Raw genomic sequence first — 27,367 nt, 5'->3', positions numbered from 1 at the left:
GAGCCCAGACTAGCCAAGCTGTGAAGGCTTCAGCAAGCTCCACACTGCTCCCAAACTCACATTAGCAATGTCCTAAATGACTTCAGCTCCAGGGGTACTGTGGATACACAGCCAAGCACTTGGCAAAGGCCCTGCCTGCTGTACATGCTCAAGGAACTCAGGAGCTGGGAAGTGCATGGTGACACCTTAATGAGCACACCAGCTGCAGGGCTGACTTCTGCTCTTTCTTGTTTGGTCTCTAAAGCCACTTGAACTTCAGGGCTGCTCCTCTGTCTCCAAAAGAAAGCATCAGAACAAACCTTCTGCCTCTTTTACAACAGCTGTAAAGAGCATGAGCTGAAAGAGAGGCTGAGCCCTGCCTGAGCTAAGAGACCGAGCTCAGCAACCTTCTCCACCCCTCTGCTCAGCTCTGCTCCTGTGTTTGGAGGCAGAAGGGCCTGTTCAGGACTGACCTGAGTTGGAATGTGCTGCCCAGGGAGGTGCTGGAGTCACCATCACTGCACTGTTGGTTGCAGTGTTCCAGCAGCCTCCTGGGGCAGAACTTGTTCCTCACATCCAGTCTCAATCTGCTCTGCTCTGAAGCCATTGCCCCTGGGGCTGTCCCTGCAGGCCTTTGGGAACAGTCTCTCTGCAGCCTTCTTGTAGGATCCCTTCAGATCCTGGCAGGCTGCTCTGAGGTCTGCCTGGAGCCTTCTCCTCTCCAGGCTGAACACCCCCAGCTCCCTCAGCCTGTGCTCACAGCAGAGCTGCTCCAACCCCCTGAGCATTTTCATGGCCTCCTCTGGCCCCTCTCCATCAGCTCCAGGTCCTTCCTGTGCTGAGGGCTCCAGGGAAGGTGTAAGCAGGTGGGGGTTGGTCTCTTCTCCCAGGCACCCAGCACCAGAACAAGAGGACACAGTCTCAAGCTGTGCCAGAGGAGGTTTAGGTTGGATGTTAGGAAGAAATTCTTCCCAGCAAGAGAGATTGGCCCTGGGGATGTGCTGCCCAGGGAGGTGGTGGAGTCCCCATCCCTGGGGAGGTGTTTAGGAAGAGCCTGGCTGAGGCCCTTGGTGCCATGGTTGAGTTGATCAGATGGTGCTGGGGGAGAGGTTGGACTGGATGATCTCTGAGGTCTTTTCCAACCTGGTTAATGCTGTGTCCTGCTGTAGATGAGGGGATGCTCAAACCCTGGGGCTGAAGAAGGCACTGCTGTGCAGAGACATCCCACAGGTGGGAAACTGCCCACAGGAAACTCTTCTCACAGCTCACATAGCAGGAACAGAGCAGAGGTGCTGGAGGCCACCCTGAAGCAGCTGCACACTAACAGTGGGGAATGGTCCACAAGGGCTAAGAGGGAAAAAATGTGAGTGGGGTTTTCTGATGTGACCTGAGATGTGTGGCTTGGTGAGCTGTGGCTGGCAGTTCCACAGGCAGGACCACAAGCCCTCCAAGCATGCCCTGTGGAGAGGGCAGATGCCTGCCTCCTGCTGCATTCTGTTTGGTCTACTGAGTAGTAAAGAGATTGTTTTGTAACCTGCAAAGGAAGCAAAGCTGAAAGGCACTGCTGAGGCCCAGAGCCAAAACAAGCTGAAGGCAACAAGCCCTGCATGACCACAGAACCCTGCAAGGGCTTGGGTTGGACCTCAAAGATCACCCAGCTCCAGCCCCACTGCCATGGGCAAGGACACCCTGCATCAGCCCAGGTTGCTCAAGGCCTCATCCAGCCCTGCCTTGAACACCTCCAGGGAGGGGACAGCCACAGCCTCCCTGGGCAGCCTGTGCCAGAGTCTCTCCAGCCTCACAGTCAAGAATTTCTTCCTTGCATCTAATCTAAGTCTAACCTTCCCATGTCAAACCATTAGCCCTCATCTTAAGCCTCCAGAGCAGGAGACTCCACAGCCTCTCTGGGCAGCCTGCTCCAGGCCTCCAGCAGCCTCACACCAAAGGGGTGGTGAATGGTGCCACAGCCAGCTGGCAGCCAGGCACCAGTGCTGTGCCCCAGGGATCAGTGCTGGGCCCCATGCTCTGTAACAGCTTCAGTGATGATCTGGATGAGGACATTGAGTCAGTCAGCAGTAGATTTGCAGCTGACACCAAGCTGGGGGCAGGAGTTGATCTGCTGGAGGGCAGAGAGGCTCTGCAGAGGGACCTGGACAGGCTGGGCAGATGGGCAGAGGCCAAGGGCAGGAGATTGAACACATCCAAGTGCCAGGGGCTGCACATTGGCCACAGCAACCCCAGGCAGAGCTACAGGCTGGGGGCAGAGTGGCTGAGAGCAGCCAGGCAGAGAGGGACCTGGGGGTGCTGGCTGATGGTAGGCTGAACAAGAGCCTGCAGTGTGCCCAGGCAGCCAGGAGGGCCAATGGCATCCTGGCCTGCATCAGGAACAGTGTGGCCAGCAGGAGCAGGGAGGTCATTCTGCCCCTGTACACTGCACTGGTTAGGCCACACCTGGAGTCCTGTGGCCAGTTCTGGGCTCCTCAGGTCAGGAAAAAGGTTGAGCTGCTGGAAGGTGTCCAGAGAAGGGCAACAAAGCTGGGGAGGGGTCTGGGGCACAGCCCTGGGAGGAGAGGCTGAGGGAGCTGGGGTTGCTTAGCCTGCAGAAGAGGAGGCTCAGGGGAGACCTTCTTGCTCTCTGCAACTCCCTGCAGGGAGGTTGTAGTCAGGCAGAGGTTGGTCTCTTCTCCCAGGCACCCAGCACCAGAACAAGAGGACACAGTCTCAAGCTGCGCCAGGGGAGGTTTAGGCTGGAGGTTAGGAAGAAATTCTTCCCAGCAAGAGAGATTGGCCCTGGGGATGTGCTGCCCAGGGAGGTGGTGGAGTCCCCATCCCTGGAGGTGTTCAGGAGGAGACTTGACAGGGTGCTTGGTGCCGTGGGTTAGTTGATGAGGTGGTGTTGGATTGGTTGATAGGTTGCACTTCATGATCTTGAAGGTCTCTTCCAATCTGGTCTGGTCTGGTCTATTCTATTCTATTCTATTCTAAAGAAGTTTTTCCTCACATTGAGGTGGAACCTCCTGGGTTCCAGTTTTGTCCATTGCCTCTTGTCCTAGGGAAAAGACAAGGAGTGATGGGGACAAGGTACTGCTGGGGCCATCCCCATGGCACTCCAGAGGGAAATGTTTGCCCAAGAGCACTGCCAGGCACTGGAAGCCTCTGCCAAGGGAAGCAGTGCAGTGCCCTGCACTGGGCAGGTGGAAGGCTCAGCCTGGCAGGGTGCTGGGCAGCTCAGCTCAGCTCTGCTGCCACCCAGAGAGGTTGGAGGAGGTGATCCTTGGGGTCCCTTCCCAGCTGGCACTCTGGGATCCTGTGATTCCAAACCCCTGCAGAGATCTTCCTTCAGCACCTGCAATCAACCCAGAGCTGGGGCAGGCTGCTTGCAGTGCTTCTGTGGGATCAGTTTAGTCCTGAGCATGTCCCAAAGGCTGTCTGCATCCCAGAGAGCTGCTGGAGAGCTGCTGGAGGCTTGGGGGAAGGTTGCTGATCCTCTCTCCAGATCTGCTGAGCAATGCTCAGAATCATGCAGCCACAGACCCCCAGGTTGCACTGGGCTGGAAGGGATCCTCAGAGGTCATCTTGACCATTTCCTCTCCTTCTATCCTCTGATCCTAGGGAGCAGAGCCCTGGCCAGTTCAAAGGCTCAGCCTGACAGGGTGCTGGGCAGCTCAGTTCAGCTCTGCTGTCACCCAGAGAGGTTGGAGCAGATGGTCCTTGGGGTCCCTTCCCAGCTGGCACTCTGGGATAGTATCACAGTATCAGTCAGGGTTGGAAGGGACCACAAGGCTCAGCCAGTTCCAACCCCCCTGCCATGGGCAGGGACACCCCACACCAGATCAGCCTGGCCAGAGCCTCAGCCAGCCTGGCCTTAAACACCTCCAGGGACAGGGCCCCAACCACCTCCCTGGACAACCCATCCCAGGGCTTCACCACTCTCATGGGGAAGAACTTCCTCCTCCCCTCCAGCCTGAATCTCCCCACCTCCAGCTTCATTCCATTCCCCCTGGTCCTATCACTGCCTGAGATCCTGAGCAGTCCCTCCCCAGCCCGCTTGGAGCCCCCTGCAGATGCTGGAAGGCCACAATTCGGAGGGATCCTGTGGGTTTACATTTGTCTTGCTGAATACTCAGGGGGAAAAGAGAAAAAGAGCAGCTCCAATCCAGTGTGCCCTCAGTGGTGGTGAAGCAGGAGGAGAGAGAGCAGTGCCCAGCCCAGCAGCAGCCAGCAAGTGGTCACTGAGGAGCAGCAGGCCTGGAGTGGTGCTCAGAGTCAGAGCTGCTGCTCTCCAAGGCCTAAAAGGCAGCTCTGTGTTTGGCTGTGTGCTGCTGTCAGAGCTGCTCTGCAGCACCAAGAGTGAGATCATGGAAATGGTGGGGTGGGGGTGGGGGTTTGGGGTTTGTTTGGGTGTTTTTTTGCAGTTTATTTGAAAATCTGAAACAAAATAGAGTTTGTTGCTGCACCTGCTGTGCCTGAGCCCTGGCAGACACAAGGCTCTGCAAAGGCTGCAGACCTTCTGCCCAGACCAACGCGGCGTGAAACACTTCAGCCTGCCCCAGGAGCTGCTCTGCGCTTCAGCTCAGCCCAGCCCTGACTCATCCTCAGCAAACCAACCCTCAGCTCCCCAGCTCTCTTTAGGAAGCTGGATTCTGCCTTGGTTAGGCCACACTTGGGGTCCTGTGGCCAGCTCTGGGCCCCTCAGCTCAGGAAGGACAGCGAGAGGCTTGAGCGTGTCCAGGGAAGGGCAAGGAGGCTGGGGAGGGGTCTGGGCACAGCCCTGGGAGGAGAGGCTGAGGGAGCTGGGGTTGCTTAGCCTGCAGAAGAGGAGGCTCAGGGGAGACCTCATTGCTCTCTGCAACTCCCTGCAGGGAGGTTGGAGCCAGGTGGGGGTTGGGCTCTTCTCCCAGGCACCCAGCAGAACAAGAGGACACAGTCTCAAGCTGTGCCAGGGGAGGTTTAAGCTGGAGGTGAGGAGAAAGTTCTTCATAGAGAGAGTTGTTAGCCACTGGAATGTGCTGCCCAGGGAGGTGGTGGAGTCCCCAGCCCTGGAGGTGTTCAAGAGGGGACTGGATGTGGCACTTGGAGCCATGGTGTAGCTGTCAGGAGGTGCTGGGTGACAGCTTGGACTTGCTGATCTCTGAGGTCTTTTCCACCCTGGTTGATTCTGTGCTTCTATGACTCTGTTAAGTGATTACCATTTCAGGGGGCTGCAGATTGCTTCCTCCTTCAGTGGAATGAGCTGCTCCACTTTTCACTATGTTGAGGAGAAAGAAGGCTGGAAGGGAGGGGGGGAAAGGAGGCAAGGACTCCAGAGGCCTGTGCTGAAGTGCAGCTATTTTAGTACAACCTTTCTTTCAGCTGAATTAAGGCTGTGGCCTTCAGCTTGCTGAATGGTCTGGCAGTGCAAAAGCACTGCAGTGCCTTGGGCATCCCTCTGACCTTTCCAAGGATGGAATGCTGGATGAAAACCTGAGGGCTTTGGCTCCTGTTTTCACAGGTGAATAAAAAACACCCCAAGAACCCCCAAGCTGCCTTCATGTGGAAGGCCTCAAATATTTGCAGTGCTGCAAAGCAAAGGGAGAGCTGCAAGAAGAAATGGCATGGGCAGACTCTGGTGACTGCTCCTGAGGAGCAGCAGCTTCCCCCACCACAGCTCCTCCCAGGCTCAAAGCCTTTTACATCATTTCAAGGGCTGAAAGCTTTCCTAAAAACACTCCAGGAGGAGTTTGGGTTTTTTCCACACAGGCTGAGCAAAGCTTTCAGAAAGCTCCTGGCAAAGCTCAGGCCAAGCCTGAGGAACTCTGAGCTGCTGAAGAGGGCAGCTTCTGCAGGGCACTGCTTGCTCTTCTGTAGAAAGCTGCCACCAGGAGGGTGGTGAGAGCCTGGCACAGGCTGCCCAGGGAGGTGGTGGAAGCCTCCTGCCTGGAGGTGTTTGCAGCCAGGCTGGAGGTGGCTGTGAGCAACCTGCTGTGGTGTGAGGTGTCCCTGCCCATGGCAGGGGGTTGGGGCTGGCTGAGCCTTGAGCTCCCTTCCAGCCCTGACAATTCAAAGAATCATGGAATGGGCTGGGCTGGAAGAGACCTCTGAAGGTCATCCAGTCCAACCCTCTCAGCAGTGTGGCCAGCAGGAGCAGGGAGCTCATCCTGCCCTGTGCTCAGCACTGCTCAGCCCACACCTGGAGTCCTGTGCCCAGTTCTGGGCTCCTCAGTTTAAAAAGGACATTGAGAGACTTGAAGGTGTCCAGAGAAGGGCAACAAAGCTGGGGAGGGGTCTGGGGCACAGCCCTGGGAGGAGAGGCTGAGGGAGCTGGGGTTGCTTAGCCTGCAGAAGAGGAGGCTCAGGGGAGACCTTCTTGCTCTCTGCAACTCCTTGCAGGGAGGTTGGAGCCAGGTGGGGGTTGGTCTCTTGTGCCAGGCAGCCAGCACCAGAACAAGAGGACACAGTCTCAAGCTGTTCCAGGGGAGGTTCAGGCTGGAGGTGAGGAGAAAGTTCTTCCCAGAGAGAGTTGTTAGCCATTGGAATGTGCTGCCCAGGGAGGTGGTGGAGTCCCCATCCCTGGAGGTGTTCAAGAGGGGATTGGATGTGGCACTTGGTGCCATGGTTTAGTCCTGAGGTCTGTGGTACCAGGTTGGACTTGATGAGCTTTGAGGTCTCTTCCAACCTTGGTGATTCTGTGATTCAGTCAGCAGGGACATCCTCCACTGCCCAGAGCCCTCCCCAGCCTCCCCTGGAATAGCTCCAGGCATGGAGCCTCAACCACCTCCCTGGGCAGCCTGCTGCAGTGTTCCAGCAGCCTCCTGGGGCAGAACTTGTTCCTCACATCCAAGCTCAATCTGCTCTGCTCTGCTCTGAAGCCATTGCCCCTGGGGCTGTCCCTGCAGGCCTTTGCAAGCAGTCTCTCTCCATCCTTCATGTAGCCCCTTCAGGTACCTGAAGGCTACTATTAGGTCTCCCCAGAGCCTCTTCCTCTCCAGGCTGAACACCCCCAGCTCCCTCAGCCTGTGCTCACAGCAGAGCTGCTCCAACCCCCTGAGCATTTTCATGGCCTCCTCTGGAGCCTCTCCAGCAGGGTCCATGTCCTTCCTGTGTTGAGGGCTTCAGAGCTGGATGCAGTGCTCCAGATGAGGTCTCCCCACAGCAAAGTGGCAGAATCACCTCCCTGGCTCTGCTGGCAAGGCTGCTTTGGAGGCAGCCCAGGCTGTGAGTGGCCTTCTGGGCCATTTGCTGTGGGAATCATCACATGGAACCTACCCCACTCCTCTCCACACCCCTGGATCCCAGCCTTGCTCACATTCAGCTCCACACAGCTCTAGCTGCTGCAAGCAGTGACATTACAAGTTGACTTTCCACTTACCAGACATGAAGCTGGGCTACTAGAAACCATGAATTCAAAGTATCAGGCATGTGGCACCCTAGGGTGGGAGGGCAAAACAAACACACAAACACAAAACCACAGCTCAGCATTAATGCCACCTGGACCATGGGTTGTGCCTAACAGACATGCACAGCCCCAGCATCCAAACACAGTTCAGCTGGTCACCCTCTGTCCCTAAGCAGGGCACAGATCAGAGCCACTGACCATGTACTGTCACACCTCAGCCTGAGAGCAGGCAGCCCCAGGGTGCTGGAGATGCTGGGAGGTCTCATGGCTTTGGAACTCACTCAGAGGATATTGACAAGGGGGAGAAGGAGCCCCAGTGGTGTGCCCCAGGGAGCAGTGCTGGGCCCCATGCTCTGTAACAGCTTCAGTGATGATCTGGATGAGGACATTGAGTCAGTCAGCAGTGAATTTGCAGGTGACAGCAAGCTGGGGGCAGGAGTTGAGCTGCTGGAGGGTAGAGAGGCTCTGCAGAGGGACCTGGACAGGCTGGGCAGATGGGCAGAGGCCAAGGGCAGGAGATTGAACACATCCAAGTGCCAGGGGCTGCACATTGGCCACAGCAACCCCAGGCAGAGCTACAGGCTGGGGGCAGAGTGGCTGAGAGGGACCTGGGGGTACTGGGTGACAGCAGCTGAACAGGAGCCTGCAGTGTGCCCAGGGGCCAAGAAGGCCAAGGGCATCCTGGCCTGCATCAGAACAGTGTGGCCAGCAGGAGCAGGGAGCTCATCCTGCCCTGTGCTCAGTACTGCTCAGCCCACACCTGGAGTCCTGTGGCCAGTTCTGGGCTCCTCAGGTCAGGAAAGAGGTTGAGCTGCTGGAAGGTGTCCAGAGAAGGGCAACAAAGCTGGGGAGGGGTCTGGGGCACAGCCCTGGGAGGAGAGGCTGAGGGAGCTGGGGTTGGAGCCTGCAGAAGAGGAGGCTCAGGGGAGACCTTCTTGCTCTCTGCAACTCCCTGCAGGGAGGTTGGAGCCAGCTGGGGGTTGGGCTCTTGTGCCAGGCACCCAGCACCAGAACAAGAGGACACAGTCTCAGGCTGTGCCTGGGGAGGTTCAGGCTGGAGGTTAGGAGGAAGTTCTACACAGAGAGAGTGATTGCCCTTTGGGATGTGCTGCCCAGGGAGGTGGTGGAGTCACCATCCCTGGAGGTGTTCAGGAGGAGACTTGATAGGGTGCTTGGTGCCATGGGTTAGTTGATGAGGTGGTGTTGGATGATAGGTTGGACTGGATGATCTTGAAGGTCTTTTCCAACCTGGTCTATTCTATTCTACTCTATTCTATACCAAAGTGGAGAGCTAAAAATGTGGGTTCCAGCTTCAGGAGGACTCCAAGCCCAGCCAGGAAGAGGAAGCTATCAGTGGATGCTTTATTCCATGCTTATGGACTGATCTTAGTGCCCTGAGCACTGCCTCAGTGACTGTGCACAGAAAAGCAGCTGCAGGTTCAGCTGTATTTTGAGGCCCTTAGCAGCACAGAACTGTTTGGCTTGGCAAAGCCCTCTGAGATCCCCCAGTCCAACATCAACCCAACCCCACCAGGGCCACCAAACCCTGGCCCCAAGTGCCATGGCCACAGGCTTCTGGAACCCCTCCAAGGATGGGGACTCCACCACCTCCCTAGGCAGCCTCTGCCAGTCCCTGACCACTCCTGCAGCAAAGAAATTGTTCCTCCTCTCCAACCTAACCCTCCCCTGGCATAGTTTCAGGCCTTTTCCTCTCCTTCTATCACCTGAGACCAGGGAGAAAAGACCAATTCCCACCTCACTCAGTTGTAGAGAGCAATGAGGCCTCCCCTCAGCTTCCACACCAAACCCCCCCAGCTCCCTCAGCTGCTGCTCCCCAGCCCTCTTCTCCAGACCCTTCCCCAGCTTGGTTGCCCTTCACCAAGGGGATGTAGGGCCTGAACTTCCCAAAGCTTTACCCATGGAGAACCACAAAACAGACAGCAGAATGGCTGATAGCATCAAACTAACTGCAGTGTCACACTGGGGAGCCTCCACTGAATCCTCTCTGTGTGCTGCAGCGGCCTCCCAGCTTGCACCTCCAGGCTCCCTCTGTTGGGGCTGCTGCTCTCAGCTGCCTGGGCTCAGCCCAGCTCAGAGCCTGCCCTGGGTGGCAGCAGAAAGCACTGAGCCAGCCAGCCCCCAGGCAGGAAATGCTACCATGGCCCAGCCCCCAGCCCCCCAGAACTGCCCCTCCATGGCAGCCATGGCAGAGCATCCCTGCCAAACCCCCACGGGGGCAGCTGACACTGCAGCTGGCATTGCCCCCACAGCAGCACTGCCACCCAGGGCCCAGGAGCCCTGAGGAAGGCTCTGTGAAGAGCTGGCTCTGATCACACAGGGTTAATGAGCCCACAAATGGTTGCACACCTGCAGGGCTGTATGGTTTCCAAAGCCAGCCCAGGAGGGTTTACAACTCTCACAACCAGCAGAGAGAGAGCTAATAAGCTCTCCAGGGACCAGAGCTGAGGCCATGCAGGTCACCTGGAGATCTCAGCACCATGCAACTGGAGCCAGAAGTGCTGGGGGCAGCAAAGCATAAAGACACCATAAGGTCTGCTAGAGTCAGCTCTGGCTCAGGCAGAGCTCAGCTGGGTCCCACTCAGCACCATTACTACCCCTGGGGCTCCTAAGCAGTGCAGCTCCTCAGCTGGGTGTGCAGCACCCACATCAGCACAGCCTCAGGCACACCTGCAGCTGCTGCAGCACCAAGAGAAAGGGCTCAGAGTAACACAGCATCACCAAGGCTGGAAGAGACCTCAGAGATCATCCAGTCCAAGCTGGCACCACAGAGCTCAGGACTAACCCCTGGCACCAAGTGCCACATCCAGTCCCCTCTGGAACACCTCCAGGGATGGGGACTCCACCACCTCCCTGGGCAGCACATCCCAGTGGCTAACAACTCTCTCTGGGAAGAACTTTCTCCTCACCTCCAGCCTAAACCTCCCCTGGCACAGCTTGAGACTGTGTCCTCTTGTTCTGATGCTGGGTGCCTGGCACAAGAGCCCAACCCCCACCTGGCTCCAACCTCCCTGCAGGGAGTTGCAGAGAGCAAGAAGGTCTCCCCTGAGCCTCCTCTTCTGCAGGCTAAGCAACCCCAGCTCCCTCAGCCTCTCCTCCCAGGGCTGTGCCCCAGACCCCTCCCCAGCTTTGTTGCCCTTCTCTGGACACCTTCCAGCAGCTCAACCTCTTTCCTGACCTGAGGAGCCCAGAGCTGGCCACAGGACTCCAGGTGTGGGCTGAGCAGTGCTGAGCACAGGGCAGGATGAGCTCCCTGCTCCTGCTGGCCACACTCTTCCTGATGCAGGCCAGGATGCCCTTGGCCTTCTTGGCCCCCTGGGCACACTGCTGGCTCATGTTCAGGCAGCTGTCAATCAGCACCCCCAGGTCCCTCTCTGCCTGGCTGCTCTCAGCCTCTCTGCCCCCAGCCTGTAGCTCTGCCTGGGGTTGCTGTGGCCAAAGTGCAGCCCCTGGCACTTGGACTTGTTGAATGCCATCCTGTTGGGCTCTGCCCATCTGCCCAGCCTGGCAAGGTCCCTCTGCAGAGCCCTTCTGCCCTCTCATTGACCAACTCCTGTCCCCAGCTTGCTGTCATCTGCACATTTGCTGATTTCCTTCCTGCTCCTACAGCCCAGGGAATGAGCTGCAGCCCTGCCTGAAGTGATGCAAAAGGAGCAGTTCAGAACAGAACCCCCCCCAGCCCCCAGCTCCTGACTGGCCTTGCTTGATGGGACATGGTGAATTGAAGTGAGAGCTGAAGACTGCTTCATGCCACTTCCCCCTCCCTTAACCCTGCCCTCCTCACCAGCTGCCTAATGCCACAGCTGCAGTCCACAGCCTCCCCTGTCCCCTGAGCCACTGCCTCAGCACAACAGACAGGCAGTAACAACCTGGGCTGCTTGCTGGCAGTGACCTCAGCAGTTCACCAGAGGACATGCTGCACTAAGAGAATCCCACAACTGTTTCAGCTGAAAAAGCTTTCCAAGATCCCAGAGTCCAGCACCAACTCAGCCCCAGCAGGGCCACCAAACCCTGGCCCCAGTGCCATGGCCACACACTCCTGGAACCCCTCCAGCCATGGGGACTCCACCACCTCCCTGGGCAGCCTCTGCCAGGCCCTGACTACTCTGCCAGTGAAGACATTTTTCACCACCTCCAACCTCAGCCTCCCCTGCCACAGCTCCAGGCCATTCCCTCTGCTTCTATCACCTGAAACTAGGCAGAAGAGACAACCCCCAGCTCCCTGCAGCCTCCTCCCAGGGAGCTGCAGAGAGCACTGAGGTCTCCCTCAGCCTCCTCTGCTCCAAAACACACCAAATGTCCAGTGCAGAACACAGCCAGAGGAAGAGGAATTCAGCCCTTTCCCTTTGCCCACTGCTTCCATGGATTCTCAGCTGGAGTCTTCATTGCAGAGGTTCCTGCCTCCAGCCCCAGGTCTATGCTTCAAGAGCATTCCAGCCAAGCATGGCTCACACCTGCTCCACCTGAGGAGCAATGGGGAGACAATGGTGACTCATAGCCTCCCAGAGCTGACCTCAAGGTTCAGCCAGCCCCAACCCCCTGCCATGGGCAGGGACACCTCACACCACAGCAGGTTGCTCACAGCCACCTCCAGCCTGGCTGCAAACACCTCCAGGCAGGAGGCTTCCACCACCTCCCTGGGCAGCCTGTGCCAGGCTCTCCCCACCTTGAAACCTGAAGGAAAGGTCTCTGCTGTTTGTGATGTGCCAGAAGTGAAGGCAGCTCTGGGGATCTCCTCTTTAGGTAATTTTACTCAGCATTGTACTTGAAGATCTGTGCCAGTGACTTATCCAAGAGCATGCCCTGACATTCCTTTCCCTTTTAATCAAGGGCAACATAAGGGCAAGGAGGCTGGGGAGGGGTCTGGGGCACAGCCCTGGGAGGAGAGGCTGAGGGAGCTGGGGTTGCTTAGCCTGCAGAAGAGGAGGCTCAGGGGAGACCTTCTTGCTCTCTGCAACTCCCCGCAAGGAGGCTGGAGCCAGGAGGGGGTTGGGCTCTTGTGTCAGGCACCCAGCCCCAGAACAAGAGGACACATTCTCAAGCTGTGCCAGGGGAAGCTCAGGCTGGAGGTGAGGAAGAAATTCTTCCCAGCCAGAGAGATTGGCCCTGGGGCTGTGCTGCCCAGGGAGGTGGTGGAGTCCCCATCCCTGGAGGTGTTTAGGAAGAGCCTGGATGAGGCCCTTGGTGCCATGGTTGAGCTGATCAGATGGTGCTGGGGGAGAGGTTGGAAGGTGTCAAAGGTATTTTCCAACCTGGTCAATTCAATCCAATTCAATTCTACTCAACCCAACTCCATTCTATTCCATTCTACTTCCACATCTTTGTTACAGAGGCAAATGGGGGCCACAGAGGATAACTTCCCTGAGCTACCCTGAGCTGGCCCACAGCTGTGGGCAGCACAGCTTCTGGCTTTTGGATCACTAAATGGTGAACCCTACTGCTCTCAGATTTCTCTCTCACTCCTGCAACTGTTCAAACCACATCACAGTTTTTGGGAAACCTTCTGAAAACCACTGGAAAACATCTAGCAGCAGCAGCAAGGTCCTGCAGCTGGGGCAGGGCAATCCCAGGCACTGCTACAGGCTGGGCAGGGACTGGCTGGAGAGCAGCCCTGCAGGAAAGGCCTTGGGGGTGCTGGGGGAGGAGAAGCTCAGCAGGAGCTGTGTTCTGCTCTAATGCTGTCATGGTCAGGAAAGCCTAGAAAGTCTCTTTAAGGTGTAGCCAACCTGCCCCAGCCATGAGGGAGAGAGCCAGGCAGGCCCTGAGATAGCATCACAGAATCACCAAGGCTGGAAGAGACCTCAAAGATCACCAAGTCCAACCTGGCACCACAGAGCTCAGGACTAGACCATGGCACCAAGTGCCACATCCAGTCCCCTCCTGAACACCTCCAGGGATGAGGACTCCACCACCTCCCTGGGCAGCACATTCCAATGGCTAACAACTCTCTCTGGGAAGAACTTTCTCCTCACCTCCAGCCTGAACCTCCCCTGGCACAGCTTGAGACTGTGTCCTCTTGTTCTGCTGCTGGCTGCCTGGCACAAGAGCCCAACCCCCTCCTGGCTCCAACCTCCCTGCAGGGAGTTGCAGAGAGCAAGAAGGTCTCCCCTGAGCCTCCTCTTCTGCAGGCTAAGCAACCCCAGCTCCCTCAGCCTCTCCTCCCAGGGCTGTGCCCCAGACCCCTCCCCAGCTTTGTTGCCCTTCTCTGGGCACACACTCTTCCTGCTCCAGGCCAGGATGCCATTGGCCTTCTTGGCCCCCTGGGCACACTGCAGGCTCATGTTCAGGCAGCTGTCAATCAGCACCCCCAGGTCCCTCTCTGCCTGGCTGCTCTCAGCCACTCTGCCCCCCGCCTGTAGCTCTGCCTGGGGTTGCTGTGGCCAAAGTGCAGCCCCTGGCACTTGGACTTGTTGAATGCCATCCTGTTGGGCTCTGCCCATCTGCCCAGCCTGTCCAGGTCCCTCTGCAGAGCCCTTCTGCCCTCTCACTGACCAACTCCTGCCCCCAGCTTGCTGTCAGCTGCAAACTTGCTGCTGACTGACTCAATGCCCTCATCCAGATCATCAATGAAGCTGTTACAGAGCATGGGGCCCAGCACTGATCCCTGGGGCACAGCACTGGGGCCTGGCTGCCAGCTGGCTGTGGCACCATTCACCACCACTCTCTGGGCTCAGCCTCCAGCCAGTTCCTAACCCAGCTCAGAGAGCTGCTGTCCCAGCCAGGGGCTGACAGCTTGGCCAGGAGTTGGCTGTGGGGGATGGTGGCAAAGGCCTTGCTGAGGTGCAGGCAGAGCACATCCACAGCCTGCCCCACAGCCACCAGGCAGGATGTTGCCATGGTCAGTAAAGCCTAGAAAGTCTGTTTAAGTTGTAGCCAAACCTGCTCCAGGCAGGAGGCAGAGAGCCAGGCAGGCCCCTGAGATGTCCCTGGCCCTGTTTCACAGCACAGAAGTTGTGCACCAGGGAACAGGGAAGGTTCTCACACCTGCAGCCCAGTTACACTGCACCCTCTCCCAGCTCAGCTCCCCTCTGCTCTGCCCTGCTGAGGCCACAGCTGGAATCTTGTGTCCAGCTCTGGGCTCTCAGCTCAGGAAGGACCTCAGGGAACTGCTGGAGAGAGTCCAGCACAGAGCCACAGAGATGCTGCAGGCAGTGGAAGATCTTCCTCAGGAGGAGAGCCTGAGGGAGCTGAGGGCTCTGGAGCCTGGAGAGGAGGAGCCTGAGGGTGAGCTCATGGCTGGGGCTAAAGCTGTGCAGGGTGATGCCCAGAGGCTGGAGCCAGGCTCTGCTGGGGGCTGCCCCAAGGGGCAGTGGAGGGAGCTGAGGCACAGCAGACATCTCTGCATTCTTAGCTCATCCCACAGCTTTACCCTGCAGAGCCCAGCATGCTCTGGGGTTTACCTCTTTGACCTTTCCTGCTCTCCATGGCAGTGGGAAAACTGCAGCAAGCCCAGGCTGCAGAGCCTGCTCCTCAATCCTTGCCTCCTCAGGCAGAGCTGCACTGCAGGCAGCTTCCTCTTGCCCATGCTCTGCTGGGGCCTGCCAAGTCTTCCCTGCTCTCACATCCACTGGCAGAAGCACGCCTCAGGGATCCTCATCAGGCATTCCCTCCCCAGGGCAGGGCTTCCAAGAGCAGCAGCAAGGCCAACTACTTACTGTTAAAAAACTCCTCATAGTCAGTTTTCTCCACACAGCAGGTGTACATCCTCAGAGCTGCCACCCTGATCTTCTGCAGGGAAAGAGAAGAGAGCAGGTAAAGCACCCAGCAAGAGAGCAAGGGCTGGGAAAGACCTCCTCCTCCACAGCTCCCTGGCAGGAGGCTGCAGTGAGCTGGGACTTGCCCTCTTCTCCCCAGCCTCAGCTGATAGAAGGAAAGGGAATGGCCTGAAATTGGGCCAGGAGGGGCTAGGCTGGAGAGGGGGAAAATGTCATCACTGCCAGAGTGGTCAGGGACTGGAACAGGCTGCCCTGGGAGGGTAGGTGAGGAACAAGAGAGATGTTTTGTTGCCACAGTCTGTGAGGCAATCCCAGGCACTGCTACAGGCTGGGCAGGGACTGGCTGGAGAGCAGCCCTGGAGCAAAGGCCTTGGGGGTGCTGGGGGAGGAGAAGCTCAGCAGCAGCCAGCAGGGAGCACTTGCAGCCCAGAGAGCCAAGCAGAGCCTGGGCTGCAGCAAGAGAAGTGTGGCCAGCAGGGCCAGGGAGGGGATTCTGCCCCTCTGCTCAGCTCTGGGGAGACCCCACCTGGAGCACTGCCTCCAGCTCTGGAGCCCCTATGACAAGAGGGATCTGGAGGGGCTGGAAGGTGTCCAGAGCAGGGCCAGGAGGATGAGCAGAGGGCTGCAGCTGCTCTGCTGTGAGGACAGACTGAAGGAGTTGGGGCTGTTCAGTCTGGAGAAGAGAAGGCTCCCAGGTGACCTCATTGTGGCCTTCCAGGAGCTGCAGGGGGCTCCAAGAAGCCTGGGGAGGGACTTTGGAGGGTGTCAGGGAGGGATAGGGTTCTGGGACACCTCTGAGGGGGGCAGGAATCAGGCCTGGGACAGGGAGCCAGCAATGGGCACTGGCAGAGGTGGAGGGAGAGGATCCTGCCCCTCTGCTCTGGGGTGTGAGGGAGGGACAGGACTGGGGGGGATGGAGCAGCACTAGAAGTGGGGAGCTGGAGCTTGGCTGTGAGGAAGAAGTTGTTGGCCAGGAGGGTGGTGAGAGCCTGGCACAGGCTGCCCAGGGAGGTGGTGGAAGCCTCCTGCCTGGAGGTGTTTGCAGCCAGGCTGGAGGTGGCTGTGAGCAACCTGCTGTGGTGTGAGGTGTCCCTGCCCATGGCAGGGGCTTGGGGCTGGCTGAGCCTTGAGCTCCCTTCCAGCCCTGACTGATTCTATGATTCTATGACTACAAGCAGAATACCTCAGCACCCAGCCCTCTATTTATTTCCTGAGCAGCAGCAACCAGCAAGAGCTTCCCTTCCCATCTGCCTCAGAGCAGCTCCACTCCAGCCCACCCTGCAGATATTCAAAGCATCTTAAAGGTTCCCATTCCTGCACAGCCAGGCTCAGCCCCTCCTCCTCTGAGCTGCCTCCATACTGTGTCCTAGTTGAGAGCACAGAAATGATTCCATTTCCCCTTCCTCCTGCAGCAGTGGGGAGCCTCCCACAGACCTGCTCTCATTTAGCCCCTGCCCATCTGTGCAGCCTGGCAAGGTCCCTCTGCAGAGCCCTTCTGCCCTCTCACTGACCAACTCCTGCCCCCAGCTTGCTGTCAGCTGCAAACTTGCTGCTGACTGACTCAATGTCCTCATCCAGATCATCAATGAAGCTGTTACAGAGCATGGGGCCCAGCACTGATCCCTGGGGCACAGCACTGGGGCCTGGCTGCCAGCTGGCTGTGGCACCATTCACCACCACTCTCTGGGCTCAGCCTCCAGCCAGTTCCTAACCCAGCTCAGAGAGCTGCTGTCCCAGCCAGGGGCTGACAGCTTGGCCAGGAGCTTGCTGTGGGGGATGGTGGCAAAGGCCTTGCTGAGGTGCAGGCAGAGCACATCCACAGCCTGCCCCACAGCCACCAGGCAGTGCCCTGGGCATGGAAGGAGCTCAGGTTGGTCAGGCAGGATGAGCAGCTGGGCACATTAGAGACAAGAACTCCATCAACAGAGACTCCAAAAGAAAAGCCTGGCTGCATGCAGGGAGTCCTGCTAAAGGCAGCTGCTGGAGGAGCACAGGAGAGGCAGCACAAAGAGCTCTGCCTGTAGTTAAACCCTTTCTGGCCAGCTGCAGTTGCTGTCATGAAAGAGCAGAAGCTGCCTGTGTGGGTGTGAGACTCAGCAAGGCTGCTGCTGTGCTCCTGGGCCATCAGTGTGCAGACTCACAGAAGGGCTCTGGCTGGGAAGGACCTCTGAGCTCCTCTGCTCCAACCCCTGCCATGGGCAGGAACACCTCTCAGCCAGACTTGGCTGCCAAGGCCTCATCCACCTTGGCCTTGAACCCCTCCAGGGAGGAAGCAGCCACAGCCTCCCTGGGCAGCCTGTGCCAGAGTCTCAGCAGCCTCCTGCTGAAGAACTTCCTCCTAAGATCCAGTCTCACCCTGCTCTCCCTCAGCTTCAAACCACTCTCCCTTGGCCTGTCTCTAGACAGCCTCATGAAAAGTCCCTCTGCAGCCTTCCTGGAGGATCCTTTCAGGTACTGGAAAGCAGCTCTAAGTCCCACTGGAGTCTTCTCCAAGCTGCATACCCCCAGCTCCCTCAGCCTGTCCTCACAGCAGAGCTGCTCCAGCCCTTGGGTCACCTTTGTGGCCTCCTCTGGCCTCTCTCCAGCAGCTCTGTGTCTTTATGCTGGGGACAGCAGAACTGGAAGCGGGATTTGAGGTGGGGTCTCAGCACAACAGAGGCTGGGGCAGAATCCCCTCTCTTGCCCTGCTGCTCACGCTCCTGGATGCAGCCCAGCACACAGCTGCCTGCTGGGCTGCAGGAGGGCACTGCCAGCCTCTGGTGAGCTTCTCCTCCATCAACACACCCAAGCCTCTTTCTGCAGAGCTGCTCTCATGCCTGGCTTGTGCTGCACATTCCCATCACAATCCAACAAGAGGCTCTGAGAAGACACCAAGCACATCAAGACTCACTCCAGCAGCTCTGAGCCCTTCCTCTGCTAGGGAGAGCAGAGCTGGAGGCAGGATCTGAGGTGGGGGTCTCACACCTGAAGACATTCAAGCAGGCTTAAGGCTCCACAAACCAAGCACATTGCTCCTCCTCATGCCAAGGCTGGCCATGCACAGAGCAAGGGAGGCTGCAGCTGGAGGATGATTCCTGCCATCCCAAGGCAGGAAGCTGGGTGGGTAACAGAAGAGCTCCACTGAGCACCCTGTCCATCACAAGGACAACAGGAGGAGGCCTTTGATTTGCATCTTCAGAACTCTGAAAGCATGAAACAGCCCCAAGAGCAAGGTGAAATGAAGGCTTTACCCATCTGCTGTACTTCAGGGGTCCTGTGAATCCCAGGGCTTCAATGATCCTGGTGAAAGCACTCACTTTCTCCTCTGAGGGCTGCAAGGAATCCTTTGCAGAGAGAGGCTGTGAAATGGAAATGCCACATCTGTCACCCTCAGCAAGTCAGGGCCAAAGCACTCCCAGCACAGAAGCTACAGCACCCAGCAGAGCACTTCAGGAGCTTTGTTTGTAGCAAAAGGACAATACAGTCACAGAATCACAGAACTCCCTTCTACAGAGCTCCCAGCATGAGGCTGAGCCTCCTTTAGCTCCTGTCTGAAGGGGGCTTGAGGGCAGGGATCCTCTCAAGCTCCTGCAGAGCTTGAGATTCCTGCAGAGGAATCATCTGAGCACTCCTATTGCACACAGAGTCTTTGTCAGGGCTGGAAGGGACCCCAAGGCTCAGCCAGCCCCAAGCCCCTGCCATGGGCAGGGACACCTCACACCACAGCAGGTTGCTCACAGCCACCTCCAGCCTGGCTGCAAACACCTCCAGGCAGGAGGCTTCCACCACCTCCCTGGGCAGCCTGTGCCAGGCTCTCACCACCCTCCTGGCCAACAACTTCTTCCTCACAGCCAAGCTCCAGCTCCCCACTTCTAGTGCTGCTCCATGCCCCCCAGTCCTGTCCCTCCCTCACACCCCAGAGCAGAGGGGCAGGATCCTCTCCCTCCACCTCTGCCAATGGGCACTGGCAGCCCAGAAGCAGCTCAGCTGCCCTTGGCCTTCTGGGCTGCCAGTGCCCATTGCTGGCTCCCTGTCCCAGGCCTGATTCCTGCCCCCCTCAGAGGTGTCCCAGACCCCTATCCCTCCCTCACACCCTCCAAAGTCCCTCCCCAGCTTGCTTGCAGCCCCCTGCAGCTCCTGGCAGGCCACCAGAAGGTCTCCTGGGAGCCTTCTCCTCTCCAGCCTGCACAACCCCAATTCTCTCAGGCTGTCTGCAGAGCAGAGCAGCTCCAGCCCTCTGCTCCTCCTCTTCTCTTAGGCCTTCCCTGCAAGATCTCCTCTGTGCCATCCTTTTGTTTCTGGATGCAAACTGCACAACTGCTTGGATAAAAGCCTCTCACTGGAAGCTCAGACTCCAACACTCTGGACACAACTGAGCTTTCCAAGCTATGGCTCCCACTCTGCATGCCCATCTTCTCTCCAGCTCTGTGTCCTTCCTTGGGAGGAACTCTTTTGAGGATGAAATGAGCAAACAAATTACAGACAGAGAGCAAATTAACCTCATGGTTCCTAAGGAGCTCTTTCTCCTCCTCCTCCTCCTCTATATCTCTGGGGAGACCCCACCTAGAATACTGCATCCAGCTCTGGGCTCCCCAGGTCAGGAGGGACAGGGATCTGCTGCAGAGAGGCCAAGGGAGGGCTGCAAGGATGCTGAAGGGACTGCAGCACTGCCTGGGGAGGAGAGGCTGAGAGTCCTTGGGGCTGTTCAGTCTGGAGAGGAGAAGGCTGAGAGGGATCTGATCAATGGCTATCAATAGCTGAGGGCTGGGGGTCAGGAGGGAGGGACAGGGACAGCCTCTGCTCACTGTGCCCTGGGATAGGACAAGGGGCAGTGGATGGAAACTGCAGCACAGGAGGTTCCAGCTCAACATCAGGAAGAACTTAACTGGGAGGGTCCCAGAGCCCTGGAGCAGGCTGCCCAGAGAGGTTGTGGAGCCTCCTGCTCTGGAGCCTTCCCAGCCCCATCAGGCTGCATTCCTGTGTGACCTGCCCAGGGTGATGCAGCCTGCTCCAGGCCTCCAGCAGCCTCACACCAGAGAAGTTTCTCTCATGCTGAGGTGGAACCTCCTGGGTTGCAGTTTGTGTCCCCTGCTCCTTGTCCTGTCCCAGGAGAGCACTGAGCAGAGCCTGGCCCCTGCTGCTTGGCACCACCCTGCAGCTGTTTGGAACCACTGATCAGATCTCTTTCAGCCTTCTCTTCCCCAGACTAACCAGCCCCAGGGCTCTCAGCCTTTCCACAGTCTCACAGTATAACTAAGGTTGGAAGAGACCCCAAGGATCATCAGGTCCAACCTGGCACCACAGACCTCATGACTAGACCATGGCACCAAGTGCCACATCCAATCCCCTCTGGAACATCTATCAGATCCCCATCAGCTGTTCCAGTCCCTTCATCCTCACAGCCTCTGTTGGACACTCTCCAGCATGTTCCTGTCCCTCCTGAACTGAGGAGCCCAGAGCAGTACTCCAGCTGTGGTTTCACCAGGGCAGAGGGGGAGGAGGCTCTCCCTTTAGTCCCTCATGAGCTGCAGGGCCTGCAAGCATGGAGCTAAGTTCTCTGCCAGGTTAACTAAACCTCCAACACAGCTGGGCCAAGAAATCTTTGTGCTGCTCTGTCTCTAAGCATTCCAGCAGCAGCCAGCAGTAATCAACCAGCAGCAACCAGCAACTGCACTCCAGCAAATGACTTCCAATGAGTGAAGCAAGCAGCAGAAACATTTTGTCATCAGCAAATGACTTGAAGGGGCTGGGTTGGAAGGGAGCTCAAAGCTCAGCCAGCTCCAGCCCCCTGCCATGGGCAGGGACCCCTCCCACCAGCACAGGCTGCTCAAGGCCTCATCCAGCCTGGTCCTGAGCACCTCCAGGCAGGAAGCAGCCACAGCCTCCCTGGGCAGCCTGTGCCAGAGTCTCCCCAGCCTCACTCTCAACAATTTCTTCCCCATCTCCACTCTCAGTCTCTCCCCTCCCAGCTCAAAGCCATTGTTCCTCACTCCCAGCCCTTGTCCAGAGTCCCTCCCCAGCTCCCCTGGAGCCCTTCAGGTACTGCAAGGCTGCTCTGAGGTCTCCCTGGAGCCTTCTCTTCTGCAGGCTGCACAGCCCCAGCCCTCCCAGCCTGTGCCCAGGGGAGGTGCTGCAGCCTTTCAACCCATCCAACCAAACCCTGCTGCAGCTGGATCTCTGCAGATGCTTAAGGAATGCAGCTGAGAGCCACTGGAATGTGAGACATTGAATCCCTGATCAACAAAAGAGCAAATTCTCACTGGTAAATGTTGCTTTGACCCTAAACACTTCCTTATAAGACTTGAACATTTTCTTAGTAGGGAAGCAACTCAGCAGCATCAGCAGTGCCACACATGGCCAGGAGAAACACTTGAGCAGGACACCACCTCAGCAGGGACCAGCAGCAGATAGTAACAGGACACAAAAGCAAACACTCATGGCCCACACCCTGCAGCTTCCTGAAATCTACCTGCCCAGGCAATGGCAATCAGGCCTGCAGCAGGAGCAGTGTAGCCAGCAGGAGCAGGGAGCTCATCCTGCCCTGTGCTCAGCACTGCTCAGCCCACACCTGGAGTCCTGTGCCCAGTTCTGGGCTCCTCAGTTTAAGAAGGACATTGAGAGACTTGAAGGTGCCCAGAGAAGGGCAACAAAGCTGGGGAGGGGTCTGGGGCACAGCCCTGGGAGGAGAGGCTGAGGGAGCTGGGGTTGCTTAGCCTGCAGAAGAGGAGGCTCAGGGGAGACCTTCTTGCTCTCTGCAACTCCCTGCAGGGAGGTTGGAGCCAGGTGGGGGTTGGGCTCTTCTCCCAGGCACCCAGCAGCAGAACAAGAGGCCACAGTCTCAAGCTGTGCAGGAATGACTTAGAATAGAATGGAATTAATGAGATTGGAAAAGACCTCAGAGATCATCCAGTCCAACCTGATCCCTAATCCCTAACCCCTCCTGACAACTAACCCATGGCACCAAGGGCCTTATCCAGTCCCCTCTTGAACACCTCCAGGGATGGGGACTCCACCACCTCCCTGGGCAGCACATCCCCAGGGCCAATCTCTCTGGCTGGGAGGAATTTTCTCCTCACCTCCAGCCTGAACGTCCCCTGGCACAGCTTGAGACTGTGTCCTCTTGTTCTGGTGCTGGGTGCCTGGCAGAAGAGACCAACCCCCACCTGGCTACAACCTCCCTCAGGAGGTGATCCTTGGGGTCCCTTCCAGGGCTGGAACCTCCAGCCTGAAGAACCCAACTGGAGCTGCACCTCCCTTTTCTGACTTCAGTTCCTGGAAAGGAGCAGAGCTCTTCTGAGGCTCTTGGGGCTCTTGGTTCCACTCTACCAAACATTTCCTACAGAATCCAATCCCCTCCTGCCACTTCTGACAGGAGCTTTGTGACCTGGACCTGTGTCACTGCTAGCACAGTCACCACATCACACTTCTGACCTTGTTTGTGCTGTAGAAGGATCTGTGTGGCAGTGCAAGGGCTCCACTGGCTTCCATCAACCCACCACAGGGGTTGGATGGCTGGAACTTGCTGGCCTTGTGCCTCTGGTGAAAATGAGAGAAGAACACATTGCATGACCAGGGACTGGTGAAGGCTTCACTCTCCCCCAGTCACCCTTAGCATAGGCTCACAGAGCTGTCAGGGTTGGAAGGGACCCCAAGGCTCAGCCAGCCCCAAGCCCCTGCCATGGGCAGGGACACCTCACACCACAGCAGGTTGCTCACAGCCACCTCCAGCCTGGCTGCAAACACCTCCAGGCAGGAGGCTTCCACCACCTCCCTGGGCAGCCTGGGCCAGGCTCTCACCACCCTCCTGGGCAGCAACTTCTTCCTCACAGCCAAGCTCCAGCTCCCCACTTCTAGTGCTGCTCCATGCCCCCCAGTCCTGTCCCTCCCTCACACCCCAGAGCAGAGGGGCAGGATCCTCTCCCTCCACCTCTGCCAATGGGCACTGGCAGCCCAGAAGCAGCTCAGCTGCCCTTGGCCTTCTGGGCTGCCAGTGCCCATTGCTGGCTCCCTGTCCCAGGCCTGATTCCTGCCCCCCTCAGAGGTGTCCCAGACCCCTCTCCCTCCCTGACACCCTCCAAAGTCCCTCCCCAGCTTGCTTGCAGCCCCCTGCAGCCCCTGCAAGGCCACCAGAAGCTCTCCTGGGAGCCTTCTCCTCTCCAGCCTGCACAACCCCAACTCTCTCAGGCTGTCTCCAGAGCAGCTCCAGCCCTCTGCTCCTCCTCCTGGCCCTGCTCTGGACACCTTCCAGCCCCTCCAGAGCCTTCCTGGCACAGAGGCTCCAGAGCTGGCCCCAGAGCTGCAGCTGTGTGCTCAGCAGAGTGGAGCAGAGGGGCAGAATCCCCTCCCTGGCCCTGCTGGCCACACTTCTCTTGCTGCAGCCCAGGCTCTGCTTGGCTCTCTGGGCTGCAAGTGCTCCCTGCTGGCTCCTGGGGAGCTTCTCCTCCCCCAGCACCCCCAAGGCCTTCTCTGGACACCTTCCAGCACCTCCAGAGCCTTCCTGGCACAGAGGCTCCAGAACTGGACCCAGAGCTCCAGCTGGGGTGTTCTGGAAGCCTCTCTCTTTACAAGCCCTGACTTTTCCTTCCTAGTTGGTGCCATTTTTCACACACTTGAACACACTCTGATATCCTACCTGGCAGACACCATACAGCATCCTCCTACACTGGCCTTGGGCTGTGGCTGCCTGCAACAATCCACTGCATGCTGTTATCCACTGAGTTACTCCAGCCTGGCAGCTCTGGAACAGAGAAGACCAGCCATGAAGACAAGCACCCAAATGCTTTGAAGCAGTTCAAGCATTTTCCTTCCCCAAGTTTCAGTTATTTCCACACCACCCCCCCCCAGGTTAAGCTCCCAGACTGTGCTCAGCAGCAGGACAAATCCTGACTTGCCAAAAATCAGCTGCACAAGTTGGATGGCAGAAACAGACCAGAAGGGAGTGAGGAGCTGCCTGCAGCATCAAACTACACCACCACCACATCCAGATAAATCCAAGGGCTCAAGAAGCATTCACCTGACTGAGTGATGTCTACAAAGCCCTCACCCAGCTCCCAGCTTTTCTGCACCTCTGCCTTACTTTCCTCAGGCACTGCTGAGAGCTTTAGGATTTCAGAAGCATTTATGGTCCCAAGAAACCTCACAGCTCACAGGGTATTGGGGGTTGGAAGGGACCTCTGGAGAGCTTCCAGTCCAAGCCCCTGCCAGAGCAGGAGCAGAGAGTCCAGCACAGGTCCCACAGGAACACATCCAGACAGGGCTGGGAAGGCTCCAGAGCAGGAGGCTCCACAACCTCTCTGGGCAGCCTGCTCCAGGGCTCTGGGAGCCTCACAGTCAAGAAGTTCCTCCTCATGGTGAAGTTGAAACTCCTGTGCTGCAGTTTCCATCCACTGGCTCTTGTTCTGGTGCTGGCTGCCTGGCACAAGAGACCAACCCCCACCTGGCTCCAACCTCCCTGCAGGGAGTTGCAGAGAGCAAGAAGGTCTCCCCTGAGCCTCCTCTTCTGCAGGCTAAGCAACCCCAGCTCCCTCAGCCTCTCCTCCCAGGGCTGTGCCCCAGACCCCTCCCCAGCTTTGTTGCCCTTCTCTGGACACCTTCCAGCAGCTCAACCTCTTTCCTGACCTGAGGAGCCCAGAGCTGGCCACAGGACTCCAGGTGTGGGCTGAGCAGTGCTGAGCACAGGGCAGGATGAGCTCCCTGCTCCTGCTGGCCACACTCCTCCTGCTGCAGGCCAGGATGCCCTTGGCCTTCTTGGCTACCTGGGCACACTGCTGGCTCATGTTCAGCTACTGTCAACCCCCCTGCCATGGGCAGGGACACCTCACACTACAGCAGGTTGCTCACAGCCTTAAACACCTCCAGGCATGACTCACTGCTTCTCTCCCACCCTCCCTGCTCCCTCCTGCCTGGCTTCCCCCTCCCTCCTTGCCAGTGACTGCCCCTTGGATGCTCTAAAACTGCAGGTAAACTTTTTCTGTTGCCACAGTTCTGCTGCTCAAGCACTTGAAGTATAGAGGCCAGGAAACAAAATGCATGCTGGTGGAGGCAGAGATAGGCAACAGAGCAGGGAAGAGCACGGAGGAAGAGGAGGAACGGGAGGAGGGAGCTTAAGGTCACTGATTTCAGTTGCTGTCAGGCAGGTTGACACTTGCTGCTTTCACCTTGAGGGCTGAAAGGACAGGGCTCACCATGCTTGAGAAAACCACACCCCGAGACAGCAGTTCAGCGAGCCAGGTGGATGGCTTTGGTAGGTGGGCACTGCCCTCACGCTGAAGGTCTTCACTCCTGGCAAGCCTGTCCCCAGCCACCCCAAGCCTTCTGCTGTGACTGAATCCCACGCAGACACACACTTTCCTCTCCCAGGCCATATGCAACACGCATCGCTGTGCTGCGAAGCCTCTGAAGGCCAAGAGAAAGCCAAACCAGAACTGCACAGACGCAGGAGAATGGAGCTGCCGGAATCTCCCGACGGCTCTCCCCACCCCGAAGGGCACACGGACTGCGCCCAGCGCCACAAGGCGAGCCCCAGGCGGACTCCTTCCCAGGCCCCCACGAGGGGTACTGAGCCTTGCATAACTGTTACGTAACCACAGGCTCTGGAGGAGCTCGACCTGCTCCCGCACCAGAGACCACTGCCGGAGGAGGGAGACAGGGGAGGCGGCACAGCCCCAACCCCGCGGCTTCACAAACGCCGGGGGCGCGCCCTGGCCGCACACGCCGCTCGCTCCCTCGGGGTCGCGCCGCGCCGGGATGGGGGAAGAAAAAGACCCCGGCCGCCGCCACTCACCACGGCTCGCCCCAGCGCCGCCATGGATCCCCGGCGCCACTTCCGGCGGCGCCGCCACTTCCGGCCGCCGCCTGCGCAGGCGCGGGGGCAAGGGAGGCGCGCGGCAGGCGGGCGCGCGGCGCCGCGCTGCGGGGGGCGGGGCGTGTGGAAAGGCGGGAAAGGGAGGGCGGCGGCGGCGGGGGCCGGGCGGTGGCGGCGGGGGCCGGGCGGCGGCGGCGGGGGCCGGGCGGCGGCGGCCGGGCGGCGGCGGCGGGGGCCGGGCGGCGGCGGCGGCTCGGGAGGGGGAAAGCTGCAAAGCGGTGCCTGCGCCGCCCTCACTCCTCTCCTCTGGAAACGAGGGGGCGACTGTGATGTGCTGCTTGGCAGCCTGGCCCACTTCTGGGCCCCTCAGCTCAAGAAAGAGGTTGAGCTGCTGGAAGGTGTCCAGAGAAGGGCAACAAAGCTGGGGAGGGGTCTGGGGCACAGCCCTGGGAGGAGAGGCTGAGGGAGCTGGGGTTGCTTAGCCTGCAGAAGAGGAGGCTCAGGGGAGACCTTCTTGCTCTCTGCAACTCCCTGAAGGGAGGTTGGAGCCAGGTGGGGGTTGGTCTCTTCTCCCAGGCAGCCAGCACCAGAATAAGAGGACACAGTCTCAGGCTGTGCCAGGGGAGGTTTAGGCTGGAGGTTAGGAAGAAGCTCTACACAGAGAGAGTGATTGCCCATTGGGATGTGCTGCCCAGGGAGGTGGTGGAGTCACCATCACTGGAGGTGTTCAGGAGAAGACTTGATAGGGTGCTTGGTGCCGTGGGTTAGTTGATGAGGTGGTGTTGGATTGGTTGATGGGTTGGACTTGATGATCTTGAAGGTCTCTTCCAACCTGGTTTATCCCATCCCATCCCATCCCATCCCATCCCATCCCATCCCATCCCATCCCATTCACCTGAAAGAAGCCTACAGGAATGTTGGAGAGGGACTTTTCATAAGGGAGTCTAATGACAGGATGAGGGGGACTGGGTTTAAGCTGAGGGAGAGAAGGTTGAGGATGAATCTCAAGATGATGCCCTCCCGTATGAGGGTGTTGAGATTCTGGACTCGATTGCCCAGAGCAGCTGTGGCTGCCTCCTCCCTGGGGGTGTTCAGGCCCAGGACAGATGAGGCCTTGAGCAACCAAGTCTGGTTGAGAGGCATGCCTGCCCATGGCAGGGAGCTTGGAGTGGATGATCCGTGAGGTGCCTTCCAGCCTGAGCCACACTATGAATTCACAGTATCACAGCATCACCAAGGATGGAAGAGACCTCAAAGCTCATCAAGTCTGACCTGGCACCACAGACCTCAGGACTAAACCATGGCTCCAAGTGCCACATCCAATCCCCTCTGGAACACCTCCAGGGATGGGGACTCCACCACCTCCCTGGGCAGCACATCCCAGTGGCTAACAATCTCAGTGAAGAACTTTCTCCTTACCTCCAGCCTAAACCTCCCCTGGCACAGCTTGAGACTGTGTCCTCTTGTTCTGCTGCTGGCTGCCTGGCACAAGAGCCC

General features: G+C 58.2%; 1 protein-coding gene across 1 annotated transcript in view; it reads right to left on the bottom strand.

The window, feature by feature from the left end:
* LOC104304928 (ubiquinol-cytochrome-c reductase complex assembly factor 1) overlaps positions 1 to 25,890 on the bottom strand; it is a 62,630-nt gene extending 36,740 nt beyond the window's left edge. Inside the window, exons 1-6 of the mRNA XM_054173387.1 lie at positions 25,850 to 25,890; positions 23,699 to 23,803; positions 22,498 to 22,602; positions 18,318 to 18,425; positions 15,028 to 15,100; positions 7,328 to 7,385 (exon numbers count right to left, since the gene is read on the bottom strand). Coding sequence (XP_054029362.1) covers positions 7,328 to 7,385; positions 15,028 to 15,100; positions 18,318 to 18,425; positions 22,498 to 22,602; positions 23,699 to 23,803; positions 25,850 to 25,873 — 473 coding nt within the window. The 5' untranslated portion in view covers positions 25,874 to 25,890. The remainder of the gene's footprint in view (positions 1 to 7,327; positions 7,386 to 15,027; positions 15,101 to 18,317; positions 18,426 to 22,497; positions 22,603 to 23,698; positions 23,804 to 25,849) is intronic.
* Positions 25,891 to 27,367: the final 1,477 nt, after the last annotated feature.

The sequence above is a fragment of the Dryobates pubescens genome, chromosome 26 (assembly GCF_014839835.1).
Source record: "Dryobates pubescens isolate bDryPub1 chromosome 26, bDryPub1.pri, whole genome shotgun sequence".
Classification (NCBI taxonomy): Eukaryota; Metazoa; Chordata; class Aves; order Piciformes; family Picidae; genus Dryobates; species Dryobates pubescens.
This window is presented reverse-complemented; position numbering and strand designations above follow the sequence as displayed.